The sequence below is a fragment of the Furipterus horrens genome, unplaced genomic scaffold (assembly GCF_987537825.1).
Source record: "Furipterus horrens unplaced genomic scaffold, mFurHor1.1.pri manual_scaffold_11, whole genome shotgun sequence".
NCBI classification, from domain to species: Eukaryota; Metazoa; Chordata; class Mammalia; order Chiroptera; family Furipteridae; genus Furipterus; species Furipterus horrens.
The window spans coordinates 15,008,792-15,033,188 of record NW_028327181.1 but is presented as its reverse complement, the minus strand read 5'-3'; the positions used below and the strand labels follow the sequence as shown (position 1 = coordinate 15,033,188).

The window sequence follows — 24,397 nt, the reverse complement described above, 5'->3', positions numbered from 1 at the left end:
AGCCTCCCTAGCGCCCAGGCTGGTGCGTGCGGGGACTCCAAATGGTCTCCTCCGGCAGACCTGTCCTTTCAGACTTCGGCCCAGAGAGTGTGTGGGGCTGCCCAAGGTCACACAGCCTGGTGGAACTGGGGCTGCCGCCGTCCGGTTCCCCATCAGTGCGCCCCCGCAGGACAGGGGTTGCTGGGGGTCCCCCGCGCTCACCTGGCTCATCCCGCGGCCTCGGGGAGCATCGCCCCGGCAGAGGCCGGAGCTGGGCCCGACGGCCGCAGGGAGGCGCCGGCCGAGCCACAGCGATGGGTCCCGCCACTGCAGCCGCTGCGCCGTCTCTGCCCCGCCTCCCTGGAATTCGGATCCGGCCCGGAGGGGGCGGGTGGGGCCGTGCGCTCTTAAAGGGGCCGCGTAGTTCCCGTCCTGGCAGGGCGGCTGGGGGAGGAGCTGGAGTCGCCTGACTGGGGGCCGGACCAGGAACCGGGTCTTCGACAGAGGCCACGGGCAAAGACGGGACTAGGGCCCCCAGGCGACCCTACCACCCTAGATGTCCGTCTTCACCCAGGCTAGGGCCCACAGCCCCATGTACCCTTTTGGTCCCCTGAGGAGGGGTTTGGGTGCTTCTAATTATCCCTTCCCGCTACAGTGGCCTTCTCCAGGGCCTGTTCCCAAGATGAACTCACTCAGGAAGCGATAAAAGCCGGGGGATGCAAAGTCACCTCCGGCAGGAATGGACCTCCCTAGGTCAGATAAATGAGGCCACCCCACCCCAGGTTTAGAGCCTTCTATTCGCAGTGCCAGCGCCAGGGAGTGGGAGGGTGGCCCCCGTTGTGTCCACTCAGTGTCCGTTCCACGCTGAATATTCATTAACCCTGAGGTTAGGGGGCCCGTTTCTTGGATGGGGATACTGAGCTCAGAGGCTAGGTGGGGGCTAAGGCCTGCGGGTCTGACCGTGTGAACCCTGCCTTGCAGGCAGGGGAGAGACCAGTCCTGACCACTTTGACCACTTCGGGCCGCCCGTGTCAGGCAGAGTATGAAGGGGAGAGGAGGGTATAAGGCAGCCTGATCAGCCTGGCTCGGGAGGGTTAACCCCTGCTGGTTTTTTTCAAACTGCAGAGGAGGGACCTGGCTGGGATCAGCGGGAAATCCTGCCCCCTGCTGCTGCTGGCTGGGCGGGGACACCAGGCCTGGCTAGGCAGCAGTCTTGCTAGCCAGGCGGGGCCAGCTTGAAGGAGGCGGGGAGTACTACCAACAATAGCCAGGACTCAGAGCTTTCATAAAGCTCCTACAGTGTGCCAGACTTATTCTGTGCCCTTGACCTGAGGTCACCTCTATGAGGGACACTTTTCATGCTCAAACTAGAGATCAGTCAGGAGAGCAGCGGGAACTGGGGTTTGAACGTGATTATTAGGGGAATACGCTCATTCTAGAATCAGGGGGCATTTATTGAGTAACTACTATGTGTCAGACTCCCTGGTGCCAGCTGCTCACATGCACCCTCTCATCAAGTCCTCATGACCTTCAAAAAAGTGGGCTCTCACCCCCATGCCCTACATACCTAGGTGGTGCAGGTCCCATCTACCCTCTCCGGCCCCTCCCCCACCACAGAGTGAGAAAGGCCCAATGTAACTTGTGATAGGAATGGCTGACACTTCGGAGTTGCCTGTTGTGTGCTGAGTCTCTTGGCACTGGAAACCGAGAGCAAAAAGCAGGGAACAAAATGGAGCTAGTTCTCAGGGCTTGGCGGCTGGCTCTGGGGAGAAGGGAGGGAGGAGCCAGGTGAAGGAGGAGCAGGTGAAGGGGGGCAGGATGGGCCTGCAATTCTGAATCCATGAAGGAGGTGAGAAAGGGAGCTTTGTGGGTATCTGAACAGAGGGCTTTTCAGAAAGAGGATACACGGTGCAAAGACCCTGAGGTGGACACGTGCCTGGTGTGTTCCAGAAAGAGTGAAGAGGACTGTGTCTATGTAAGAAACATCCAAACCTGTAGAGAATTTTGTATAAGCTTATTTGAGCTAAGCTTAGGACAATTGCCAGGAAACAGAATCTCAGCTGGTTGAGAAATGCTATCGAGAATGGCAGTTTAACACCTTATTTTATACTTTACAGTCAAAGGAGGAGACAGAAGGGGGTTACATGAAATCTATTGGTGATAGACTAGGGAGGCGGGAGAAAGCAAAGCGGGGAAATCTCTGGGATTGGTGGGTGAACCGTAGTTAACGAACATTTACAGCACATAGAGATGGTGTGTGGGAGAACACGCTAACAGTGAGGGGCTCTGGTGGGCTCTGCTCTGGTGGGAGAGTGTGCCCTGAGGGGTCCGGGAAAAAGGAAATTATCTTGACATTCCAAGATAACAACAGACAGGCTCAGTTAAGGTAAAGATTGACCTTTGTTGGGGAAAGATACTGGCCTAGGCCATGACTACTCGCCCTGACCCTCTTTGAGTTAGCAAGTTTTAATTTCAGACTCTCCTGTGTGGTTACTTTGGGTCTCTGGGTTTGTAAGGTTGCACGCAGGCCTCCCCTGAGCTTGTCAGGCTTTGCATGTGGCCCCTTTTCTTCCACACCTGTGAGGCCGGAGTAAAGGGAGATGGGGGGAGGGATGAGGATAAATTGGAGGCGGATCAAGTAGGCTTTGAGGGACAGGGAGCCATTGAGAGAGTTAGAGCTGGGGCGGGGGGAGGCAGGTGACCTGGATGGTCTTAGCAGGTTCCCTGTGGCTGCTGTCTGCTGATACCTGAGGAATAGAGGACTGCTGGAGATGGGACAGGGAACATGGGTTCCATGGGGGAAGATCAGGGTCTGGATGCTAAGCAATTCAATCTTAAAAATAATCCAATGAGGTATGATGTTGTTATGTGTTCTCATTTATAATTTAAGGAAACTGAGGCCCAGAGAGGCAAAAAGTGTGTGTGGCCAGCAGCTGTGCAGGAATGTGACTCCTGCTTTTAGTTACCTTGCTGCACTGCAGGGCTTGGGACATAGGACAGGTCACACTAACGCAGGCCCTGCTCCATCTGTTAAATGGAACAACAGTAGTAGTCACGCCACAGAGTTGTGAAAAATGATACTCTTACTCAGCTTAGTGCAGCCAGGGATTAGGTTCACTGTTCTGAGGAGAAGGGGACAAAGTGGGGACTTGCTCCTCCAAATCTCCAGTCCCCTGAGTTGTGGCCTGAGGTCACCGAGGCGGGCTCCAGACTCCAGACTTCAACATTCCGACTCTAGGACATGTGGCAGGTGACGTGCTATTGGTGTGGCCAGACTCCTGGCCCAGGCCATGGAGTTCTTGACTTGGACCCCTTCTGGTTTGTGACAACCTTGCATGTTCCTTGCAGGGCTGAGGGAAGCCACAGAAACTACTGGAGGGATACAAGGTTTAGGCGAAGGTTGTCCTGAGCTTGTCCCCACAGATCCCAGAGGCCACCCTGGTGTGGGTTGTGGCTCCAGTGCAGGCTTGACCTCGTGCTTGGCCAGTGTGCAGATGGCCGAATTTCTTGCCCCCGTCGCTGGGTGCCAGGGAACAGCCTGTCAGCCTTGGTTGTGCTGGAGGTCAGAAGATGGCCATGCAGTGTGGGTGCTGGGCAGCTGGGGTGCTGGGCAGCGCTGGTGCTGGCTAGGTCCACTCAAAGCTCTTCAGGCAGACTAAGCTTGTGAGCACAGCCCGGCACGTGCGAGTCACCCACAGGGTGCTTCAGGCTGCCCTGTCCAGATGTGGGTCCAGCCATGACGACTTCTGCCCTGGCTGTGGGACAAATGGCCCCAAGCTTCCCTGAGCTGCCTCTTGTGCCCTGCATGAGAGAGAAGCAAAAGCAGAACGCCCCAGAGAGCCCGCTTTCCCACCCGCCTCCATCCCGCTCTGCTCCCTTCTCACCCCGTGCTCAGCAGCTCCGCAAAGAGGGGAGCAAGATGGGGGCCGCTTGAGAGCCCACTGTTGGCCTGGTGTCCTGGAGTCTGGGGCCTTGGCTCCCAGCTGCACTGGCCACTGGCCCTGGTCACTGCTCTGTCCTTGGCCCCACAGCTGCTGCAGCCCTGGAGCCCCAAGTTCCTTTTGTGGAGCGAGTGAGCCACTCCCTGCAGGCCTTTGTTCATATGTGGGGCCTAGATTAGTCACCCCACTGACTCCAAAACCTTTGCCCAGGCCCTCTGGGTGTGGCTTAGTGGGACCATGCGGCTGTGTTGGAAAAATTTTTATTCCAAGTGTAACTGAGCAGAAGCTGAGAGTTCGGAGCAGCATGTGGAAAACTAGACAAGCCTTTTCCTCTGATTTCTCCTGCTCACCACTTCTGCTGCTCCTGCTCCTGCCCACTCCCCTCCAGCTCCCCCCAGGCACTGACCGGCTTTATACAGCCGTCTGCGGTGCTGCCTGAGGGCATCTGAGGCCAGGGCCCACCAGACGTTTCTTTTGGCTGAGGCCTGATATAAACATCTCCCCCCCTAGGCCTAGGCTAGGCACCTAGGACATAAACACCTCTCTCACAGGGCCACTTAGTGCTAGTGACAATCCCCTCTCTAGGCAGGAACATGAAGCTACTCCCGGGACAGCCTCAAGCTCTAGGCAGAAGGTAATAATGACTGTCATATGGGATGGATGTCGGTGCAGAGCAGAGGCTGCTTGTCATCTCAGCGCTGGCTGCAGGCCAGGTGGCGGCTGAGCCACACGCACGGCTGCTGGAGCACCCAGCCTTTCAGAGCCGAGAAGCCTGTGTGTGGGGAGGCAGGAGGGTGGGAGAGCGGGCTCGGGAGGTAAACCCCGCCCGCATCCGAGGACCGGGAACAGCCTACTTCCTGTCTTAAAGGGTTACTAGGACTTCAAAGTGCTGAGGCAGTGCTTGCAGGCTGCAGGGGTTAAGTTTGGACCTGAGGGGTGTGCCCTCGGTTCTGACACTTTTAAAGCCTGCCACAGCTGGGGTGGGCGTGTCCTTGGCTTCTTGGAGGAACAGCACTGGCCCACGTGGCTGCACTGCAGTGGGCAAAGCAGCTGTCACAGGGGCCTGTGGGTCACGCATGGCAAGGGTGGTGGGAGTCCCAGAGCGTTTCAACAGTTGCAATGACATGGTGTCAAGAAGTCACCCTGGCCTCTGTGGGAAAGACTAGAGGGGAGAGGGGAGGAGGGAACCCATCACGGTGTGAGGCCTGGACTGGACTGTATTTTGAAGAGGGTGTGAAGAGGGTGTGATGGTTCTCCAAGAGAACAAGGAACCAAAGGTGCTGAGGTTCCAGGCAAGGGGGCACGCGCCTCCGTTTGCTGAGATGAGGCGGCGGGAGGGGCGAGGCAGGCCCAGCCCCACTTTAAGCGCAGCACACACCAAGGGCTGGCAATGGGGAGCAGGGTGCGCCGTCAGTACAGATGGTGGGAGGTCAGTGAGGGGGTGAGAGGAGCCCTAACATGAGCCTCAGAGCCCCTCCCGTGTTTCGAAGTCAGGAAGAGGGGAAGCAGCGAAGTGATGGGGGAACCGACAAGGAGCCGTCATTGACTTGGCACGTGGAGGTTGTTGGCGAGCTGCTGTGGGCTCTGGAAAGGCAATGGAAAGCCGGTTTGGCGGCTGGAGGGAAATAAGGAAGGGTTCAAGGCGGGCTTTCCAAAGGTGGGAGAGCAACGCGTACTCACCAGGCTCATGACCTGGTGACCGAAACTGCAGAAATGCACACCGAATGTGTATGTCCAGGAGGGCTGGGTCAAGTGCACTGTCCACCTGAGTGAGCACAGGTGAGCAGTGTAAACCCTGTGGCCAGCAGTGAGCAGTGCACCAGCTCCTCGGATGCTCCCCAAAGCCCTGTTCCCGACTGGGACAGGGGATGGGAGGGAGGTAATTTGTTCCCCATTTTTCTTGTTCCTTCCCCTGGCTGAAGGTCGCAATCTCTCTTGAACCTTTGGATAAGAATTGTCTTTTTTGACCAGAAGCATGTTAAGGTCTGTTGGTTTCTTGATATCTGTCTGGTGGTAAACTTTTTTTTAAATTTGATTTTATTTTTAGAGGGGAAGGGAGGGAAAAAGGAAGACATAATGTGTGGTTGCCTATCATGTGCCCCCAGTTGGGGACCTGGCCTGCAACCCAGGCATGCACCCCACCTGGGAATCTAAATGGCGACCCCGATTTTGCAGGCTGGTACTCAGTCCACTGAGCCACACCAGCCAGGGCAAACTTCTTTATTATAGACTTGGAAAACCTCTTTTCCCAGGTAGGCATGTCAGGGCTTTGATCTTAGAATGACTCAAGCGACACATGCACAGGCAGGTAAGACTCCAAGTCTACTGGCTTGGACTTTATGCAGTCCAGGAAGACAAGACTGATCACAAAGGGCAACATGTGAAGTCTGGGGCTCTTGTGCCTAATTTCAGAAACATGCTCACTGGGAAAAGCTTTGATCTTTGTGTATAAGGTAACTAGAGAATAGATCTTAAAACTAGCCTTTATTACTGGGCTGTTGACCAAGTTTTAAATTCAACTGTAACATAAAGGAAGAGCCAACATCACTGAGCAGGAATAAAAGCGACTTCTTTTTGAGCATCTGCCTAGGCAGGCCTTCCTGAGGAGGCATGCAGGTCCTCAGTGTGCCTACCCGCTACACCTCCGCCTGGGAGTGGCCAAGTGAAGGGGCTTTGGAAAGCTTCAAGCCATGACGACAGGTCCTTCAACACAGCAGCCCTCCCTGCAAACCACAAAGATTGGGGCTGCGACGGCCCCTCAATATAGTTCAGGGTCAGTGCCGTGCCAACCCCCCCTTTCCTTGTCAGCAGCAGCATGACCAACAATGCTGTCTCTCTTTGTTTCCATGTCATGGCCATTTTAGGTTTTCCCTCACGTGACATTTAAATGAGCGGTTTATCTGGATGGCACCCCACTCCCTCCTGGGTCAGAGGCCTGCTCCAAGTAGACACGCAGCGGAACAGAGGCCGAGAAGGATGACTGTTTATAAACATTTGGAATTTTATTTAAAAAAAAAAAAAAAAAGCATCACAACCATGAACAGTGTTACAGTTAGTTATAGAAGCCCTCCTGGTTCTCCACAATTGATACTGAGCATGCTCACAAGGGGTTCCCATTGTTTAGTCTTAGTAGTTAACCATCTTTAAAAGGAAAAGAAAAAAAACTCAGCACACTACCATTTAACTTGTTTTAATGTTTCTTCACAAATGGTGAAAAATACTAAAGTACAGACAAGGAATAATCATAATGTTGTGACCAACATTATAAATATGGAATTATAAATTTAAAACATTTTCTGGTTTAAAAAATAAATCTGGTAGGCAATGCAGCTCTGCGGGGTCTCTGCATCTAGTAGGGCCGGTCTCTGCGTTCCTGACGGTGTTCACCCCTGCAAGGCAAAGAACAAAAAAGGGGGTGGGGGGAGTTGGGCAGGGGTTAGGTTTAAAACGGAGAAAGGAAAGGAAGCCCCTCCACAGACCTGAGCCCGAGTCCCGGGCCGAGCTGCCTGCCAGCCAACAGAGCAGACTGCACCAGTCAGCCGGTCAGAAACATCAAGGGGCTGCGCCCTGCGCCCAGTAGCCCATGGCCGGTTTTCACCATCACATACTTATCCATTTTTCCAGGTCCGCCACGCCCGCCTCTTCTTCCTCCCATCTGTTCCATCAAAGGTCCAGGAGGACCCCCAGGGCCACCTCGTCTTCCTCCACCAAAGCCACCTCGGTCCATGCCCCGGCCACCACGGAAGCCACCTCTGTCTCCACCTCGGCCACCTCTGAACATGCCACCAGGACCGCCACGGTCCATGAGACCACCTCTTCCTCCCCGCATGCCACCAGGGCCACCTCTGCCACGGTCACCGCCTAAGGTAAGGGAAAGGACAGGTGAGGACAGATGAGTGGCACGACAGATGCAAAGGCTCCGTGGACATGCCCCAGTGGCTGCTTGGGGTCTGCTCTCCTCTCTTGGAGCAGAAACACAGCAGATTCTTTACTTGATCTGAGCATCTGGGTCCGTTGCTGTATAAGTGATGACAGAATTTAAAGAGCCCCAGGGCTGCACTTACTGATACCACTGACCTGGTTCTCAGCAGTGGGCAGCTGTAGTTTACCAAACCCACAAGTTTACAAGAGGTTTAGTACCAAGAAGCTGAGGGGTGCTCCCCAAACCTGTACCTACCCGGGGGTGGGAAGGGTGGCGGGAGGAAGCCTTCAGGCTTCGGGGCCTTACACTGGTTGCATTCTGTTCTCCAGGCAAAGTTCTGGTTTCCACACCCCCTGCATAAAATTATATCACAAGAGAAATCACCAATTAGTTGAGCTAAGGAGGTTTCATAAGCAAAGGCGACATGTAAAGCAGGCACACACTGTACTCTACCACCGTAAACAACGGTCCTGGTCAAACACCACAAGAGGATCTGTTCACAGAAAATGGCTTTAGAACCACAGCCTCAGGCAGCAATGTACCCACAGGACTGGCATTCGATCTGGCAAAATGTCTGTACAACCACATGCATGTGGAGAGCCGAGTCCAGTGGAACTGCAACTTTCAGAAGGTTTAGAAGCAGCTAGAAAAATGACTGATTAGGCCACCCCCTACCCAAAAGATCAATGAGCCACCATTATGCTCCTCCAGCCAAAGAGAGTGGGGTGGGACAAGATGTAGCATGACCTCCCTTGCAGGTTACCCACTTGCTACGAGAAGTACATACGGATTGGGGCACTGCCAGTCTCCCGCGCGGTGCTGGACATTTCCTCCTCCTGATGGGTTCCCTCGGGAACCCCGGGGTCCTCTTGGAGGAAAGCCTCCTCTGTCTCCTCCACGGCCTCCCATGCGACCCATGGGTCCCCCAGGACCTCCTGGGCCCCCTGGACCTGTAATAAGAATGAACAGTCACCTCTTTATAGCACCAGGTTTGCTACGGGGAATACATCACCAAGGGAATTCAGAGACCACGGCTGTCACTGTCCCATCATCTGCCCCACACTCTTCCACAGGCCCATGTACCTAGCTCTGCACTTTGCACGTACAGCTGCCCCTTGAACACCACGGGTCTGACCTGTGCGGCTGGGAATACATGTATGTGCAGGGTCAACTTAAGTTGTATGCAGACTAGTTTACTGACATGACAGCACAGCAGGTCTAACCCCCGTGTTGTTCAAGGCTCATGTGCCCCTCAGTCAGCTCCCACAGCAGCTGCACGAGGGCCGGTGTTTCATACAGGGGAGGCGACCGAAGCAGCACCTACCGCAACAGCCCCAGGGCTGACACCCAGGCAGAGTGCTCCACCAGGCCCCAGCCTCCCTGACCAGCCAGGCCATGTTCTTCGCTTCCTATCACTCCCATCAACTTTTACTATCAGCACTCAGCACTCTAGGGCTGAGCGTGCATCCCTGTTTAGTATTTCTAATTGGACTGTCTTCACTCTAGACATAAAGTTTCTCAAAGACAAGTGTACTAAAAACTTTCAGAGCTGTACAAGAGTAGCTCAGAGCAGGTGCCCAGCAAGTACCTCCACGGAGCGGCGGCGGCATCCCCCTGCCCTCTCTGGGCGGCATACCCCCCCGCATGCTGTTCATCGGAGGCTTCTTCCGAGCAAGAGATACTTTAAGTTTGCTTCCTTGAAAATCTTTCCCTGGAACAAGATGAAAGAACATCAATTACTCCCAACCTCCAACTCCTCCCCCCTCGAGGGGCTAGGCAAGGCTAGACCGCCCCTTTCACCAGCCCCACTGCCTCTGCTGCACCCGAGTGCCTTGCCCTTAATCTTCTCTTAAGAGCTTTACTGGGAAGGCCAGGAAATGCCTTTAAAAACAAACTTAAAAACCTCTCTACCCTGAGGACAAGTAAGCTGGGGGTGGGGGTGGGAAGTGTGTACTGGCACCCCTGTTCACTGCGGGGTGAAAAGCCAGGACATGAAGTGGACAAGAGAAGAGAACCTGTACCTGTCCTTTGACACCTTCATGTTGGTTTTGTCTGAAGTGAAATTCCAGGATCAATGTTAAGGCCATTATACATATACACACACGCACAAACAAACAACTCAGCCCTGGCTGGTGTGGCTCAGTGGATTGAGCGCCGGCCTGTGAACTAAAGGGTCACCAGTTTGATTCTCAGTTGGGGCATATGCCTGGGTTGTGGGCCAGCTCCCCAGTTGGGGGCACGTGAGAGGCAACCACACATTGATGTTTCTCTCCTTCTCCCTTCCTTCTCCTCTAACAATAAAATCCTTAAAAAACAAACAAACAAAAAACCCTCAAATGTGTAGTGGCTAAAACGTTTCTGGGTTTTCTATACTGTCTCATACCTATGCTTAAGAACCACTTCAGAGAATGATGCCCTGACAGTCACGAGTTAATATTAGCAAAACCCTCTTTATCTGCGAGCAGACGCATGCACCTTTTGCTACAGGGCCCTCCACGTGCCCCAGAGCAGGCAGTTAAGAACGCCAGCGCGCACACCCTTGTTGACACTGGGACTCCTACCGTCAAACCACTCCACGGCGGCCTTGGCAGTTGACGGATCTTCATAGGACACTGTAGCATCACCTTTGGGCTTTCCTGTTTCTTTGTCCAAGTAGATATGGATCATGGGTTGTCCGGTTCTCTTGTTCATCTAGGGCATGAAATTGCACAGTTAGGCTGTGATCAGAAAATACTAGTTTTTAGAAGGGAAAAAAAAAAGGTTCAACGTGAAATTCAGAAAAGTCCCTCAAACTGTCAAAAACGCAACAATTTTAAACACACATATTCAGAAAGATGTTAATTAATCTGATTAGTAGAATTATGGCTTATTTCCTGAATTGCTACAACAAATATATGCTTAAACGAGTTTTTCCTCTCTTATATATGTATTATTATAAGAATCAAAACAGGGTGAAGGTTCCAAAGTGTGTAAGAGAACCGTGTGGGCCCCACTCCTTCCCTAGCCACGGTCTCCTGGCACCCTTGAACCAGTCCCAGCATGTTCTGTGCCCACACTGTAGGCACCCAGTGAGAACAGCCACCTCCTAGGAGGTGGTCAGGCATTGAGACCATCATGTAAGATATGATTTCCATAAAGTAAAAATAACCCTCAAAAATCATTAAGTATAGTACATAGGGCTGTGTATGTGCTAAAAGGATTCCTGGTCCAGTCAAACACAATTCGTTTTTCCTCCAGAGCTAGGAGAGATCACTAGTTTTTCAGGTGAACACCAGATGCAGTTGGCTTGAATTCAGGAACCACATTATTCAAGAATATGGCTTCAGACTTCTGGCCAAGATAGAGCCCTACACAGACACACTGCGTCTCCCTCCACAAGAAGGAATGCAACTACCTCAAAACTAGAGACAACCAGAAGTTCCAGGAAATCGAGCTGCATGGAAGTCCAGCAAACAAAGGAATAAAGAAGAAATACTCATCCAGACAGGTGGGAGGGGTGGAGCTGGGGTGGAGAGGACGTGGTGTGGCGCAACAATTGCAGGCCAGTAGAAGTACAGTCACACATTTAAAAAAGTGGGAACACCTGGGCAGCACTCCCAGCACCAGACCACACCGCACAGCTCACAGTTCCACTACCGGGGAAAATCAAGCCTCATTGCTTCTAACTGTGCAAACCAGTGGGGGTTGGGATGGAGGAAGAAACTGCCAGTCTCTCAGCAGAGTCTGCTTGTTTAAAGGACCCCATGGTCCTAGAACGTCCACAGACCCATCCACCCTGGGAATGATGGCCAGGGCAGCAGCTAGAGGCACCAGTCCCATACAGAAGTGGGAGAAGTGCCTGGAAAAGGGGCGAGTGCTGAGCAAGCGGCATTGTTCCCTCAGATACACGCCCCCCAAAGAGCCACAAAATGGTGATACTGGTCACCCTGTACTGACAAAAACCTATGGCTCCGCCCCTTACAACGTAACAGGTGCGACAGCTCTACCTGAGACACAGAGGCAAACAAACACAGGAGCCTGTCACAGAATGAGGAGACAGAGGAATATGGCCCAAAAGGGGAAACTGATCGAGGTTCCAGTGGGAGAACTAAGTGGCCAGGAGATAACCAACCTAACAGATGAGGAGATAGCCAACCTAACAGATGCAGAATTCAAAACACTGGTGATAAAGATGCTCGCAGGCTTGACAGATATGCTTAAGTGCGGCAGATACATAAGGGAAGAAGAGAGTGCTATGCTAAGTGAAATGAAGGAAAATCCACACAAAACCAATGGTGAAGGAAAGGAAACCAGGGTTCAAATCAATGATTTGGAACATAAGGAAGAAAAAAAGTCAACCAGTACAGAATGAGGAAACAAGAATCTAAAAAAATGAGAAGCTTAGGAATCTCTGGGACAACTTTAAATGTGCGAACATCCGAATCATAAGGGTGCCAGAAGGAGAAGAGGAAGAGCAAGAAACTGAAAACTTAACTGAGAAAATAATGAAGGAAAACTCCCCAAATTTGGCGAAGGAAATAGACATACAAGTCCAGGAAGCACAGAGAGTCCCAAACAAGCTAGACCCAAAGAGGACCACACCGAGACACATCATAAAGAAAATGCCAAAGGTTAAAGATAAAGAATCTTAAAAGCAGCAAGAGAAAAGAAGAGTTACCTACAAAGGGGTGCCTATGAGACTATCAGCTGATTTCTCAAAAGAAACATTGCAGGCAAGAAGGGACTGGCAAGAAGTATTCAAGGTGATGAAGAGCAAGGACTTACAATCAAGATTACTCTATTCAGCAAAGCTATCATTTAGAATGGAAGGGCAGATGAAGTGCTTCCCAGACAAGGTAAAGCTGAAGGAGTTCATCATCACCAAGCCATTATTATATGAAATGTCAAAAGGACTTAAGAAAAAGATCAAAATTATGAATATTAAAATGACAACAAACTCACAGCTATCAACAACTGAATCTAAAAAAACCAAAATCCAATGAAGCAAACAAGAACAGGAACAGAATCATAGGTATGGGGATCATTTGGAGGGTTATCAGCTGGGAGAGGGAAGTGGGAAAAATGGGGAAAAGGTGCAGGTATTAAGAAGCATAATTGTTGGTTGGTATAAAATAGATGGGGGGAAGTTAAGAATAACACAGGAAAGGGTGAAGCCAAAGAACTTATATGCACGACCCATGGACATGAACTAAGAGGGGTGGGATTGCTAAAAGGAAGGGGGGTACTGGGCAGAGAGAAGCAAAGGGAAAAAACTGGGATTACTGTAACAATATAATCAGTAAAATATACTTAAAAAAAAAAAGGCTTCATATGTGTGTTTTGCATTAAATGTGCACATGACCCAAGTCCAATCTATAGATTTGCTTATATATCTAGTGATAATTGAAAGTCTGATTATAGGGCTTAACATGTTAAGTGCCATGTCAGTTACCGCTGACTGACACTATACTTTCTGGAAAGGAAGACAAAACAGGCCGGGCGCTTAATGTGTTGGGGGGGCGGCGGGTGGGGGCAATAGCTATATATATGTAACTGACACCTATGTTTTCATAAGGGACATATACATAAAGACCAAAAGAGTGGTATGAATGATGGGATATGTATTTTAAAAATCTTTATAAGACATAAAGACATACAATGATCATGAGAAAAAAACTCAGCATTATAAAATTCTCAAACTGTTTTATAGATTCAGTAAACAGCTAATTGGGGTTTTTAAGGAACTTCATAAACTGATTCCAAACTATATATAGAAGAACAAGGAGTAAATAGCAAAACATTCCTGAACAAAGAGCAAAATGGAATATTTGTCTTACTAGATATCAAGATGTGGCGTAAGGACATAGTAATTAACTGTCGTTATTAACCTACCAGACAGACAAGAAATAGTTCTAGATATGGGTGGAACTTTCTATGCAACAGATAGAGAGAGCATTACACACCTCTGGGGAAAGGGTAGCTCTTTCAATAAGTGTTGCCAGAACCAAAGGTCTTGCAAACAGAAAAAATAAAGACATATACCAATAAGGAAAAGACTGATAAAGTTCAACTAACTTAAAATTAAGAATGTCTGTTCATCAAAAGAAAATGAATAAAAAAGCAAGACAAACTGGGAGAATACATCTGCAACAAAGATAAGGATCAGCATTCAGACAGTATAAAGAACTACAATATACTGGGTTGGCCAAACAGTCGATTACATTTTTTTTTCTGTATAATAAGACACATTTTGTTTGGATATTTTGAGTATGTTGGTTATCTCCCACTATTGGCTTCCAGTGGGTAGAGGCCAGGGATGCTTCCAAACATCTTCAATGCATAAGACAGCCCCATAGCAAAGGTTTTGGCCGAAACGTCAATAGTGCCAAGAAACTTCACAAACCACTTTTGACACGTTCAATCAGTCACAGCACCTTCTCTATATACCACACAAACCTTTTTTGCGCTTTTACCTTTCTCGAAACAATAAATAATATGCCAAAAATGTTGCACATCTTCAATATTAAAATGGCTGGACAAAAATTCACCAATTTTGAAAGTTTTTGTTTTTTGTTTTAAAAAAAGCACACTGATAATGACAGCAATCACAATACACTCTTAACAAAATTATTTCAAATGAAGTTAAAGACAACTAAGCACTACTAGAGCCATCGTATGGAAAAAACGTAATGGACTTTTTGGCCAACCCAATACAAGGAGGGACCGCCAAACACCTGGAATTTATTTATAAAAAATTGTGTATTTATTCTTACATGTTTAAACTTCATCCTTCCAAACCCTCTCCATTTGATGTACTACACCTATTGACACATTTTCTACTGCTCAACAGTTTCTAAACAACTCTTCAATTTTGAGTGCTTCTGCCATTTTTTGTTTCACCTCTTCCGCATGGGCAAAACGCTCCCCTCTGAGGACTTTTTTCATCCAGGGAAACAAAAAAAGTTGCTTGCGGTGAGATTGGGTAAATAGGGAGGGTGGGGCATGGGGATCATATTGTGCCATTCTTGTCAAAAACTGAGCACTCAGTGCAGTGTGGGCAGGTGCACTCGTAAATCACCCACTGTGAAATGGGCAAATGTGTTAAGAATCTTCAAAAAAATTAACGAGTTGGGGAGGGATATGATTGCAGGAGAGGGGGTGGGTTGGGTGGGGGAGAGAAATTGGGGGAAAAGGGGACAACTTGTAATTGAAAAACCAAAAAAAAAAAAAAGAAAATAAAAAGAAAAAAAAAATTAACGAGTCAAACACAGCCTCTTATAACAATGCCAGCTGGTACACTGCTACAGATGGGTTCCTAGAACACTGGTCTAGTGGGGGAAGCTTGTACTACAAGGGGCTCACCTTCCATAAGAGTCCCCCCAAAAATAAACAATGACAATCCAATGAGTATATAATACATTAACAGACATTTCACAGAAGATGGTATGCAATTATAACAAGCCATCAGGGAAAAGCAAAGTGAAAAATCACATTTTCGTTTCTTTTGCCAAATAAGCACAGGTTGAAAGACATGATTCCTAGTAGTGGTGAGGACGTGGAGAAGCCGCTATCAGTCGTTCTGGTGGGGGCCTAAGTGGTGAGCCATACCATTATCTTATGGGGTCAAACATATACACACCTTACGCAATTTTAGGCCTGGGCATAGTTGATCCTCATCATTTGCGGATTCAATATGTACAAATTTGCCTACTTGGTAAAATTAAAATTTATAAACTCCAAAATCATACTAGTAGCACTTTTGTGGTTATTTGCATACATGCACCAAGTGGCAAAAAAATTTAAGTTGCCTGATACATTGCTCAACCAGCTGAGGGCACAAAAGACAACACTGCCCCTCATTCCCACCCTCTCTACACAGACGACCAGAGAACGGAGACGGCAGGGGACAGGGCAGGCGGCGCCAGCAGCTCCAACTGAGGCCAGCTCTGTCAGCACCTCTGAAGCGCCTCTTCTCTTTGTAAAATAAAGAGAATCTAACACAGTGGTTCTCAGCCTTCCCAATGCCGTGACCCTTTAATACAGTTCCTCATGTTGTGGTGACCCCCAACCATAACTAAAGCATGGTGATTAACCACAAAAACAATATGTAATTATATATGTTTTCCGGTGGTCTTAGGCGACTCCTGTGAAAGGGTCGTTCGACCTCCAAAGGGGCTGTGACCCACAGGTTGAGAACCGCTGAATTCTAACAGAATGACTTGTTTTTGGAAATTATCATCACCTATGTAAGATATGTGTATGTATATGTGTACACACTTGCCCTAGGAGCAATGGTTCAGCATTCACTAACTCAGTGTTTGTAGCGACTTTTAGAACTTAAGAACTGTGAATGACAAGAATGAACTGTATACGTAACAGAGCAACTAGTGCACTGTCCCCAGGGATGTGTATAAGAACACTCACTGCAGCACGGCTTATATACGAAACACCTAGAAACAACCCGACTTTTTAAGAGAACGTATGAATGGCTTGTGATGTATTTATAAATGAAATCCAAGATTCCCAAACTTTTGTGCTTCTGACCTTGGGACCCTACCTTCCTGTCTCAAAATCCCAGTTTCTTACTCTTACCCATCTAACCCCAACTTCATTCCAGTAGCTCAGACCAAAACTTTACAATCACACCAGCTTCCTTGAATTTGTGAGGCAAGCTCCTGCCCAAGGACCTCTGCCTTGCTAATCCATTATTCTGAAATACCTTCTCTACTCTGAGCTTTATGGATGGATATTCCTTTTTAACTATTTTACCTGCTATGTGTAAACTCTAAGGGCTCTTTTCTGGTTGTTCCTGGTGTATTCTCAGAATAGTACTGCCTTATATTATCAAGTATGCTTAAACTATAGTTAGCATTTCTTTATTTTAAAAAAATAGCGTTTTGTCATGACTGATGTGGTTCAGTGGATCGGGCACTGTCATGCAAACTGAAAGGGTTGCCAGTTCAATTACCAGTCAAGGGCTCACGTCTGGGTTCTGGGCCAGGACCCTGGTTGCGGAGGGGGATGAGGCAACCGATCGAGGTTTCTCTCCCTCTCTTTCTCCCTCCCTACCCATCTCTAAAAATAAATAAAATCCTTTAAAATGTGGCTTTTTGGGAGTATGTTAAGGAACAAATTATAATACATTCCAGAAAGAAAGGTCAGGCAACCTCAAGAACTACATCTATTCAGTCTCTTTAAAATGCTCTGTGGTTCAAAGACCTGCCAGACTGCATGACCACACTTCTACTCACCTTAACAACTCCACACTGCTTGAAGAAGTCTGCCAGATCATCTAGAGTCACATTGTCATTTAATCCTTGTACATAAATTGCACTGTTGTCAGAGTCTTCATCTGGATCAACAGGTGGGCCTTCCAGGAAAAAAAAAAAAAATGATAGAAGGGAGTTACTGTTGTGTATGTATAGGAACTTATTAACCCTAATGCCCACTGGTATTCATCATAAAACTAAGAGAACTGTCAACGATATTAACAAGAAAGCCATGGAACTTTTACCTTTTTTAAGGCTATTATGAGTAAATGCTTTTGATAAAGGAAGCCCCAAACTGCCCACGACAGCAAGAACCTATTAGGTTGCTGAACTAGCGCGCTCTCTCTCTCCCTCACACACACACACGCGTGCGCGCGCACGCTACTCATTTATAATGCACAATGTAACATACAAAAAATCTAAATTACCTAGATCAAGATCCGGTCCTTCATCCATGGGTCCTGCCAACCAGGAAAGATCATATAAAATATTATCAGTGCACGTCTTGCAAGCTACAAACCTTACAAACACACATAACTATCTACTACACCACCATTTGATGGGGCTTTATTAAATTCCAAATGACCCGCACTGCTAAAATGGAGCAGTGCCCCTTTAATATTTGTGAAAGATTTGCTAGGGTTTGTTTTCTTTGCTGGTTTGCATTTAAACCATTAACCAAATACACTCTCAACGCTTATGTGCCAAATTAGTGTTAAATTTAAGTCAAAAATTTTCCTCCAAATAAACCAAACCGTAAAAGCGTACTCTCCCCCACATTACAGAAGCAGTGGCTCAACACCTCGCGTTGCCCTTTGTTTGCAACCACAGGTTAGCTCATCACCCCTAGACAGTGCCGGCAGTACCCATTAGTCTCGTCTGTACAGATCATTTTTAAACCGCTTATGAAACTAATAAAAAATTATAGTTTTCTAAAAACTGACTGTATTTTTTTTTTTTTAAAACACTATCCATGGTAATACTCAAAAACTTACCACCAGGCTTATTGAAGCCACCTCGCTCTCCAGCGCTGCTGGGGGGATAAACGAAGAAATGAAGGCCTTTCCCTTTAAAAGCCAGTACCGCTCTGAGCCTTGGGGGGGCTCGTGGGGAAGAAGGGCACTGGCTAAACACATCTCCAAACAATGCATCTCTCTCATCTGGTCACTATGCCTTTCTTCAGGGCAGCTTGCTCAAATCTCCTTTACATACAACCTTGCTTGTCTGATTGTGCACACCAGTGTGGTTGGTTCCTTTTATTTCGGGGGGTTGGTATTAATAGTGCAATACTTGGCAAATGAGGGGGAAAAATAGATCCCAAACACCCACCCCATCAGCTGAAAGACAGAAAGAGCCTGGTGTAGAGAGGCAGAGAAAGCTGGGACAATGGCTACAATGAACCTTTCAATGTTCATAAAGGTGCACCCTCAACCTCTCCCAGGGGAGAGCCAAGGAGGCCCTGGCTTCCTAACGAGTCACAGTACAGTACAGCAGGAGACAACAACATTAAATGGCAACAACACACACCGGGGGACGCATCCAGCCAATCTTCAGCATAAAGCCACACATTTCAGGGCACAAATGAATTTAACGATTGCTGCAAAAGGAGAATTTACAACCAATACCAAAGCTCAATGGACTGGGGGTGCAACTTTATAGACATATCAGTGGAGAATAAAAACAATGGCAGGATAAAGTTAACTGCCTTACGTATTTTAAAGGGGAAGGGAATATAAATTGGGCTTTTCTTTTTTAAAATTAAATAAAGGCAGCTCCTCAGTGGGAGGCCCTGAGCTTTTTCTAACCAGTATTGCACCTTTAATACCTGAAGATACAATTTTAAGCTGTTGCATGCAGCTTTGTCCTTTTTTAAAAAAATTACACACCATAAAATGTTTTCTCTCTTTAAACACAAAAGTTTATACTTTAATGTTACACAATTCTAGAGTATTATTATACCTCCTCTGGTTAATTACCAAACAACAAGTATGCAGTTACCAAAGTTACAGAAGGATTCCATTTATACAATGAATACATTTTGTTAAAAATATTCTATGTATATTTTTCCTCTCCATATGGACACCGTGTCTAGTCCCACTTTTCATTATGCTGCCGGCTGAGTACTGAGTACGGGTACTTTTTAAGTATTGAAGTGTATACAAGGCTCTCACTTTGTAACCTGTAGCATATAAATGCGACAAAGCATGTTAAAAAGTTTTCCACGTTTAACAGCCAATGAAAATATCAAAATACTGAGGCAATGAAAAAGGGCATGTTAACAACATTGAGTGCCTTACCTGCAGAAGACACTGAAAACCATCACCACACCAGGATAAAAAAGAGGGGAGGGAAACGCCCCGGTCCTGCCCCCAGAGGCTCCAACCGACTGCTTCACAGTCTGTTGGAAAACCTGTGGGGAAAGCCATGGCTTTCTTCCTATGGCTCCAGGAGACTTCTCATCCAGAAAGAGAGGGCCCCTCTACTAGCAATGTCTAGCAAAATTAGAATGATTACTTCCGAAGCATTAAAATGAATAAATTTGAAACTGGTTTTGCGATTGAAAAATACTAAGACTTCCAGGTAATTGGAAACGTGATGATAGTAATTTCAAGTGTCTATGTCTATTTTAAAACATTAATGAAGAAGTGAAACCTTTATAATGGAATGGCATTTTCCAAATCAGAAGAGTGATTTTACTTTATACCAAATTATTTATAAATTTTTGCATGTTATAAAATGATTATTTCTTCCAATAAAGATTTCACCAAAGACTTTTTAAGTTATGCAGAATATGCAGCAGTATTTTCAATCAATATCTTTCAAGAGTAAACAGATTTGCTAATAGAAAAGTTAAAGATCAGTTTTTTAATTTTTAAGTCCACTTCTATAAAAAAGAAATTTAATTTTTTCTTGAACCAATAGTGGCACCAAACCCAATTTATACTTAACATTCTGCATAACTTTTTTACTAGTTTATATCGGGACAGAACACACACAGAACTAAGCCTTCTGGGTTATGTTAACCACCAACATTATACCTCACCTTCATCAAAGTACAGGTATCAGAAAGGAAGGGGGTGGGGGTGGGAAAAGGGAGGGGAAGGGCAGGCACAGAGAGCAGGGTTAGGCTACCGATCTAAACCACGTTTTCTAAACCAGACTGTGCCACCAATCAAAATGGCCCAACCGATTTAGACTTCTTAAAATCTCCAATAAGGAGCAACCCTATAATTAATTACATACATTACTCTGCAAAAAGCTAATGGATTTTTCTGTGTACCAAGTGCACCTCAGGCCATAGTTCAAGGGTTATGGGATCAAGATCTTCAGCATATGTTCAACAGTTCCAAGTACAAACAGAAGTTGGGGACAAACATTGTGGAAAACAGCCGCAATCCTTTTCTGCAGTATACACATCAGGTATTTCAAGACAACCATTCAGAGACAATTAGTTAAAAACCTAGATTGTTAGAAGGGTTGTGTGTGTTCCATCCCAAGTCTATTACCCACAGAGGCTTTTGACCTCTAGAAACGATGAAGGGAACTGAAAGCTCTAATTTCAAAACCATTCTTTGTTCTCCCCAACCCAACCAAGTAGATAGGCAGGGAAAAAAGCAAACTGCCACTTAATATGTGCCATAAAGACGACATTTCCATGTTTTAGGAGATGGCTTGGGCTCAACAGATTGTCCATGGAAATGCAGAAATAATTTCTTATGTCTTTCAGTCCCTTCTTTCCATTGAAAATCCTATGGATGAAACAAAATTAGGTAAAAGGAGAAAAGGTTTGCTCTTACCCCATTCCACCGCGTCCTCCTCCCCGCCCACCTCTGCTCATGCCTCCACGATCAAATCCCCCTCTTCCCCTGCCCCGGTTATCAGGGCCACTCATGCTCCGGTTCTCTCCTGGTCCGGAAAATCCTCCAGACTCCTGCCCATAAACACCCATGCTACTGGGGTGGTCCTGTCGGAATGAACCTGAGGAAAGAGTCACATCTGTAAGCCACAGACCAGCATTTACACCACTGCCTGTTGTACGCTCTCCTGGAATCACAGAACTTTCAATTGCAAGGCACTAACCAAGACACCGTCATCCTCCTTACACTCGAAAAAGCACCCTAATCACAGGCTCTTTTAGGTCCAACAAAAACTGCTGGTTCATCAAGGCTGAAGTTATCTTATATAATTAACCTAGAATAAAGCACTCCTAAATAAACAAAAAAGCCCTCTGGCCAACAGTTTACAGGGTTCTGTATTCTAAAATGTCTCCAAAAGCTGTTTTTTAAAACTACACCCAACAAACAAAAACAGAGCCAGGTTTCTAGTGCTTCAGCACGTTGCTAAGGGTTGGGCTCCATGAAGTAGCACAACTCATTTCATAGTCATAATGAGACATGCCCATGAATGGAATTTAATTAAAAAACAGCAATCCGGGTAGAGGTTAGACTGTGAAGACAGTGAGTTTTTGATGGCTTCTCCACATAAATAAAACTAACTATTCCATAGGAGGATTTTTTTGCTTTATGGATGTAAACAAAAAAATCAAACAGATATCATTTAACTATTAAAACTGCAGTCTTCAAACACTACCTGCTCACTGTCAATGAGTTAGGGTGGGCCGGCCATAAGGAACACTGGCTTCACTCCCTGCATGTAACTTCCCAAGAGAGCAGGGATGGCAGTGCAAAACGTTTTTCTAGTCAGTTACAAACATTGCCCCCCTCCCTTTTTTTGCAAGGCATTCTAATAAAAATTAAATTGAAGAAAACCCTGAGGTCTATTGGGACAGTCAAGCTCTTAACCAGGATGTTATGTCCTAAAGATGCATCCCGAGTCCGAAAGTAAGCAGTGGTGAAGAACATACCCCCATGTTCAACCATTCTTATTTGGTTTTCTCTCTTAGTAACTCACTCTGCTGCCCGTAGCTGCTGCTCTGTTGGCTATATTGACTTGGAGCCTGGCTGTAGGATCCAGTTTGGGGGGGGTAACTAGTGGGCGGCTGCTGCCCATAGCTGCTTTGTTGACCATAGCTACTCTGCTGTCCATAGCTGCTCGGCTGCCCATAGGTGTTCTGCTGAGAGTAACTGCTCTGATCATAACTAGTCGGCTGCGTAGAGGAATAGCTGAAAGAAAAAAAAAAGTTTTTTAGGAAGGGGAGGCTTATTTTTAAGTCCCCTAAACACCAGAGACATTCATAGCATGTGACATAAACACTTAAAAATTAGTTACTTTCTACATATCCCAAGTTTTAGTTTCAAATACGCAAATATTAAAATTTTATTGAGTGACTGATTTTTAGAGAGAAAGAGGAAGGGAGGGGGAGAGTGAGAGAGGGACATACACAAATTAAATGCAGCATTCAGTTCTAAGTCTGCCTTGAATGGTACCAGGCTGCTTGGTGTGTGTCCCCACATAAAAATGACAATTTTCTCTTGAAAATACATCTAAGTTTTAAATTGCTTTGCTATATATATACATATATATATATATAATTTCAAACTGTTAAGATATGCTGACCATCTATAAAATCTGGGCATTAGCCATTATATGAAAGATGAATGTTAAACTGATATTCATCTTTTTAATATGGCAAGGAAACTAACCACACAGAAATAAACTTACACAGAAATAAAGTTTTAAAAAAACTGTTAAATTCTAGATGAACCATGACAATGAAATAAAACAATATAAAAACATGTTATAGTACAATTAAACTAAGCCTTTATCATCATATCCCTCACAACTGTATGGATTCAAAAGGCTCTCTTCCCCAAGCACACCTCTTTGACTCCCCAGATCAACTGCTTTCAGCAAAGCAGGCACCCGTGGGCTCACGTGAAAAACTGCTGCAAGCCCTGCCCGTTACTCCAAACTGTACAGACGCCCAGTCACTGTATTTGCTGCCAAACCTGTTTATGCTTGCTGCACTTTAATGTGCAAACCAATGAAATGAGTATTAAAAAAAAAAAAAAAAAAAAAAAAAAAAGAGCTATTTTTTTCTAGCAAAACTAAGTTAACACTTTAGCACACAATTCCAGCAATTCATTCAAAAACTTGCTTCAAATTACATGTGAGTGGAAAAACTTGCAGTTCTGCTCATACTTTAAAGAAACTAAACCTGAATATTGTAGATGCTGCTGTGGTTAACATTAAGACAAAGAATGTAAAACAAATATATCTGTAATCAAAAGAAAAAGGCCTTAGCTCAACCATTAAAAGACTAGTGCATGCATGGACCTTCACCTTAAGGTGAAGTTTCTTTCTTTCTTTTCAAAGATTTTATTTATTTATTTTGAGAGAGAGGGGAAGGGAGGGAGAAAAAGAGGGAGAGAACCATCAATGTGTGGTTGCCTCTCACATGCCCCCAACTGGGGACCTGGCCCACAACCCAGGTACGTGTCCTGACTGGGAATCGAACCAGCAACCCTTTGGTTTGCAGGCCGGCGCTCAATCCACTGAGCCACACCAGCCAGGGCCTCTTTCTTTTTTAAAATCATGCCCTGCATTTTACCTGCTTTCAAATACTTCTGTTTCTCAGCCATTTGAATTAATGGAGAGCGCAAAATTAAAAGACCTAGAGCAGTAAAAATATTGCTTGTACTTAGCCAGGTACTGCTATGGGAACCCAGGACTGAGGTTTTGTTGATTTTTTGGCAACCTGGCGCAGGGGGCGGAGGGAGAGAGGGGCGCGGGGAGACAGGGGGAGAGGGAGAGAGAGAGAGGGAGAGAGAAGGAGAGAGAGAGAAAGGGGGAGAGGGAGAGAGAAGGAGAGAGAGAGAAAGGGGGAGAGGGAGAATTCGCCCTGACTGGGAATGGAACTCGCAACCTTTTGGTGCATGGGACGATGCACCAACCAACTGAGCCACTGGCCAGTGCAGGACTGAGGTTTGAAAGTAACAATATGTGGTCAGGTTTATCACTGCGAATCAGATAACATATATCACTTCAAGAGGCAGAAGATGGTCCATGGCCTGAAAAAAGTTTTGTTATTCTACTAGCTCCCCACTGCGAGAACATGAGACTGACCTGGTGGGAGGATAGGATGGTGGCGCTGTGACCGGCTGCATGGGGTAGCTCCCAGGCACCTGGGGGTAGCTGTAGTTACTCTGTCCATAGCCCAGGCCGGGCTGGTTATAACCCCCTGTGCTAGACTGAGGTTGACTAGTCTCAGCAGGTTTGTTACCATCCTGTGGTCTAAAAGAAATAAAGAAGTGAGACTTTTTATTCTCAACCACAAAACTCTTGGGTAAGAACTCCACAAATCTAAGAGTGATATGCAATGTTAGGATTGAGTCTGGAAATAAATA

The 24,397-nt window shown here is 46.7% G+C and overlaps 1 protein-coding gene across 5 annotated transcripts in view; it reads right to left on the bottom strand.

The window, feature by feature from the left end:
• Positions 1–6,897: 6,897 nt before the first annotated feature.
• Positions 6,898–24,397, bottom strand: part of EWSR1 (EWS RNA binding protein 1) — a 29,509-nt gene continuing 12,009 nt past the window's right edge. For 2 of the 5 annotated variants that reach the window (XM_090291754.1, XM_090291756.1), the window contains 12 exons: positions 24,117–24,284; positions 22,002–22,213; positions 20,888–21,068; positions 18,086–18,123; positions 17,519–17,551; positions 17,073–17,191; positions 10,404–10,533; positions 9,431–9,553; positions 8,630–8,792; positions 8,098–8,195; positions 7,529–7,781; positions 6,898–7,309 (listed from right to left, as the gene is read on the bottom strand). In XM_090291754.1, the coding sequence (XP_090147880.1) occupies positions 7,270–7,309; positions 7,529–7,781; positions 8,098–8,195; positions 8,630–8,792; positions 9,431–9,553; positions 10,404–10,533; positions 17,073–17,191; positions 17,519–17,551; positions 18,086–18,123; positions 20,888–21,068; positions 22,002–22,213; positions 24,117–24,284 (1,558 nt within the window). In that variant the 3' untranslated portion in view covers positions 6,898–7,269. Of the gene's footprint in view, positions 7,310–7,528; positions 7,782–8,097; positions 8,196–8,629; positions 8,793–9,430; positions 9,554–10,403; positions 10,534–17,072; positions 17,192–17,518; positions 17,552–18,085; positions 19,270–20,887; positions 21,069–22,001; positions 22,214–24,116; positions 24,285–24,397 lie in introns of those variants that run through there. The other 3 variants (XM_090291755.1, XM_090291757.1, XM_090291758.1) reach the window with 2 other exon arrangements.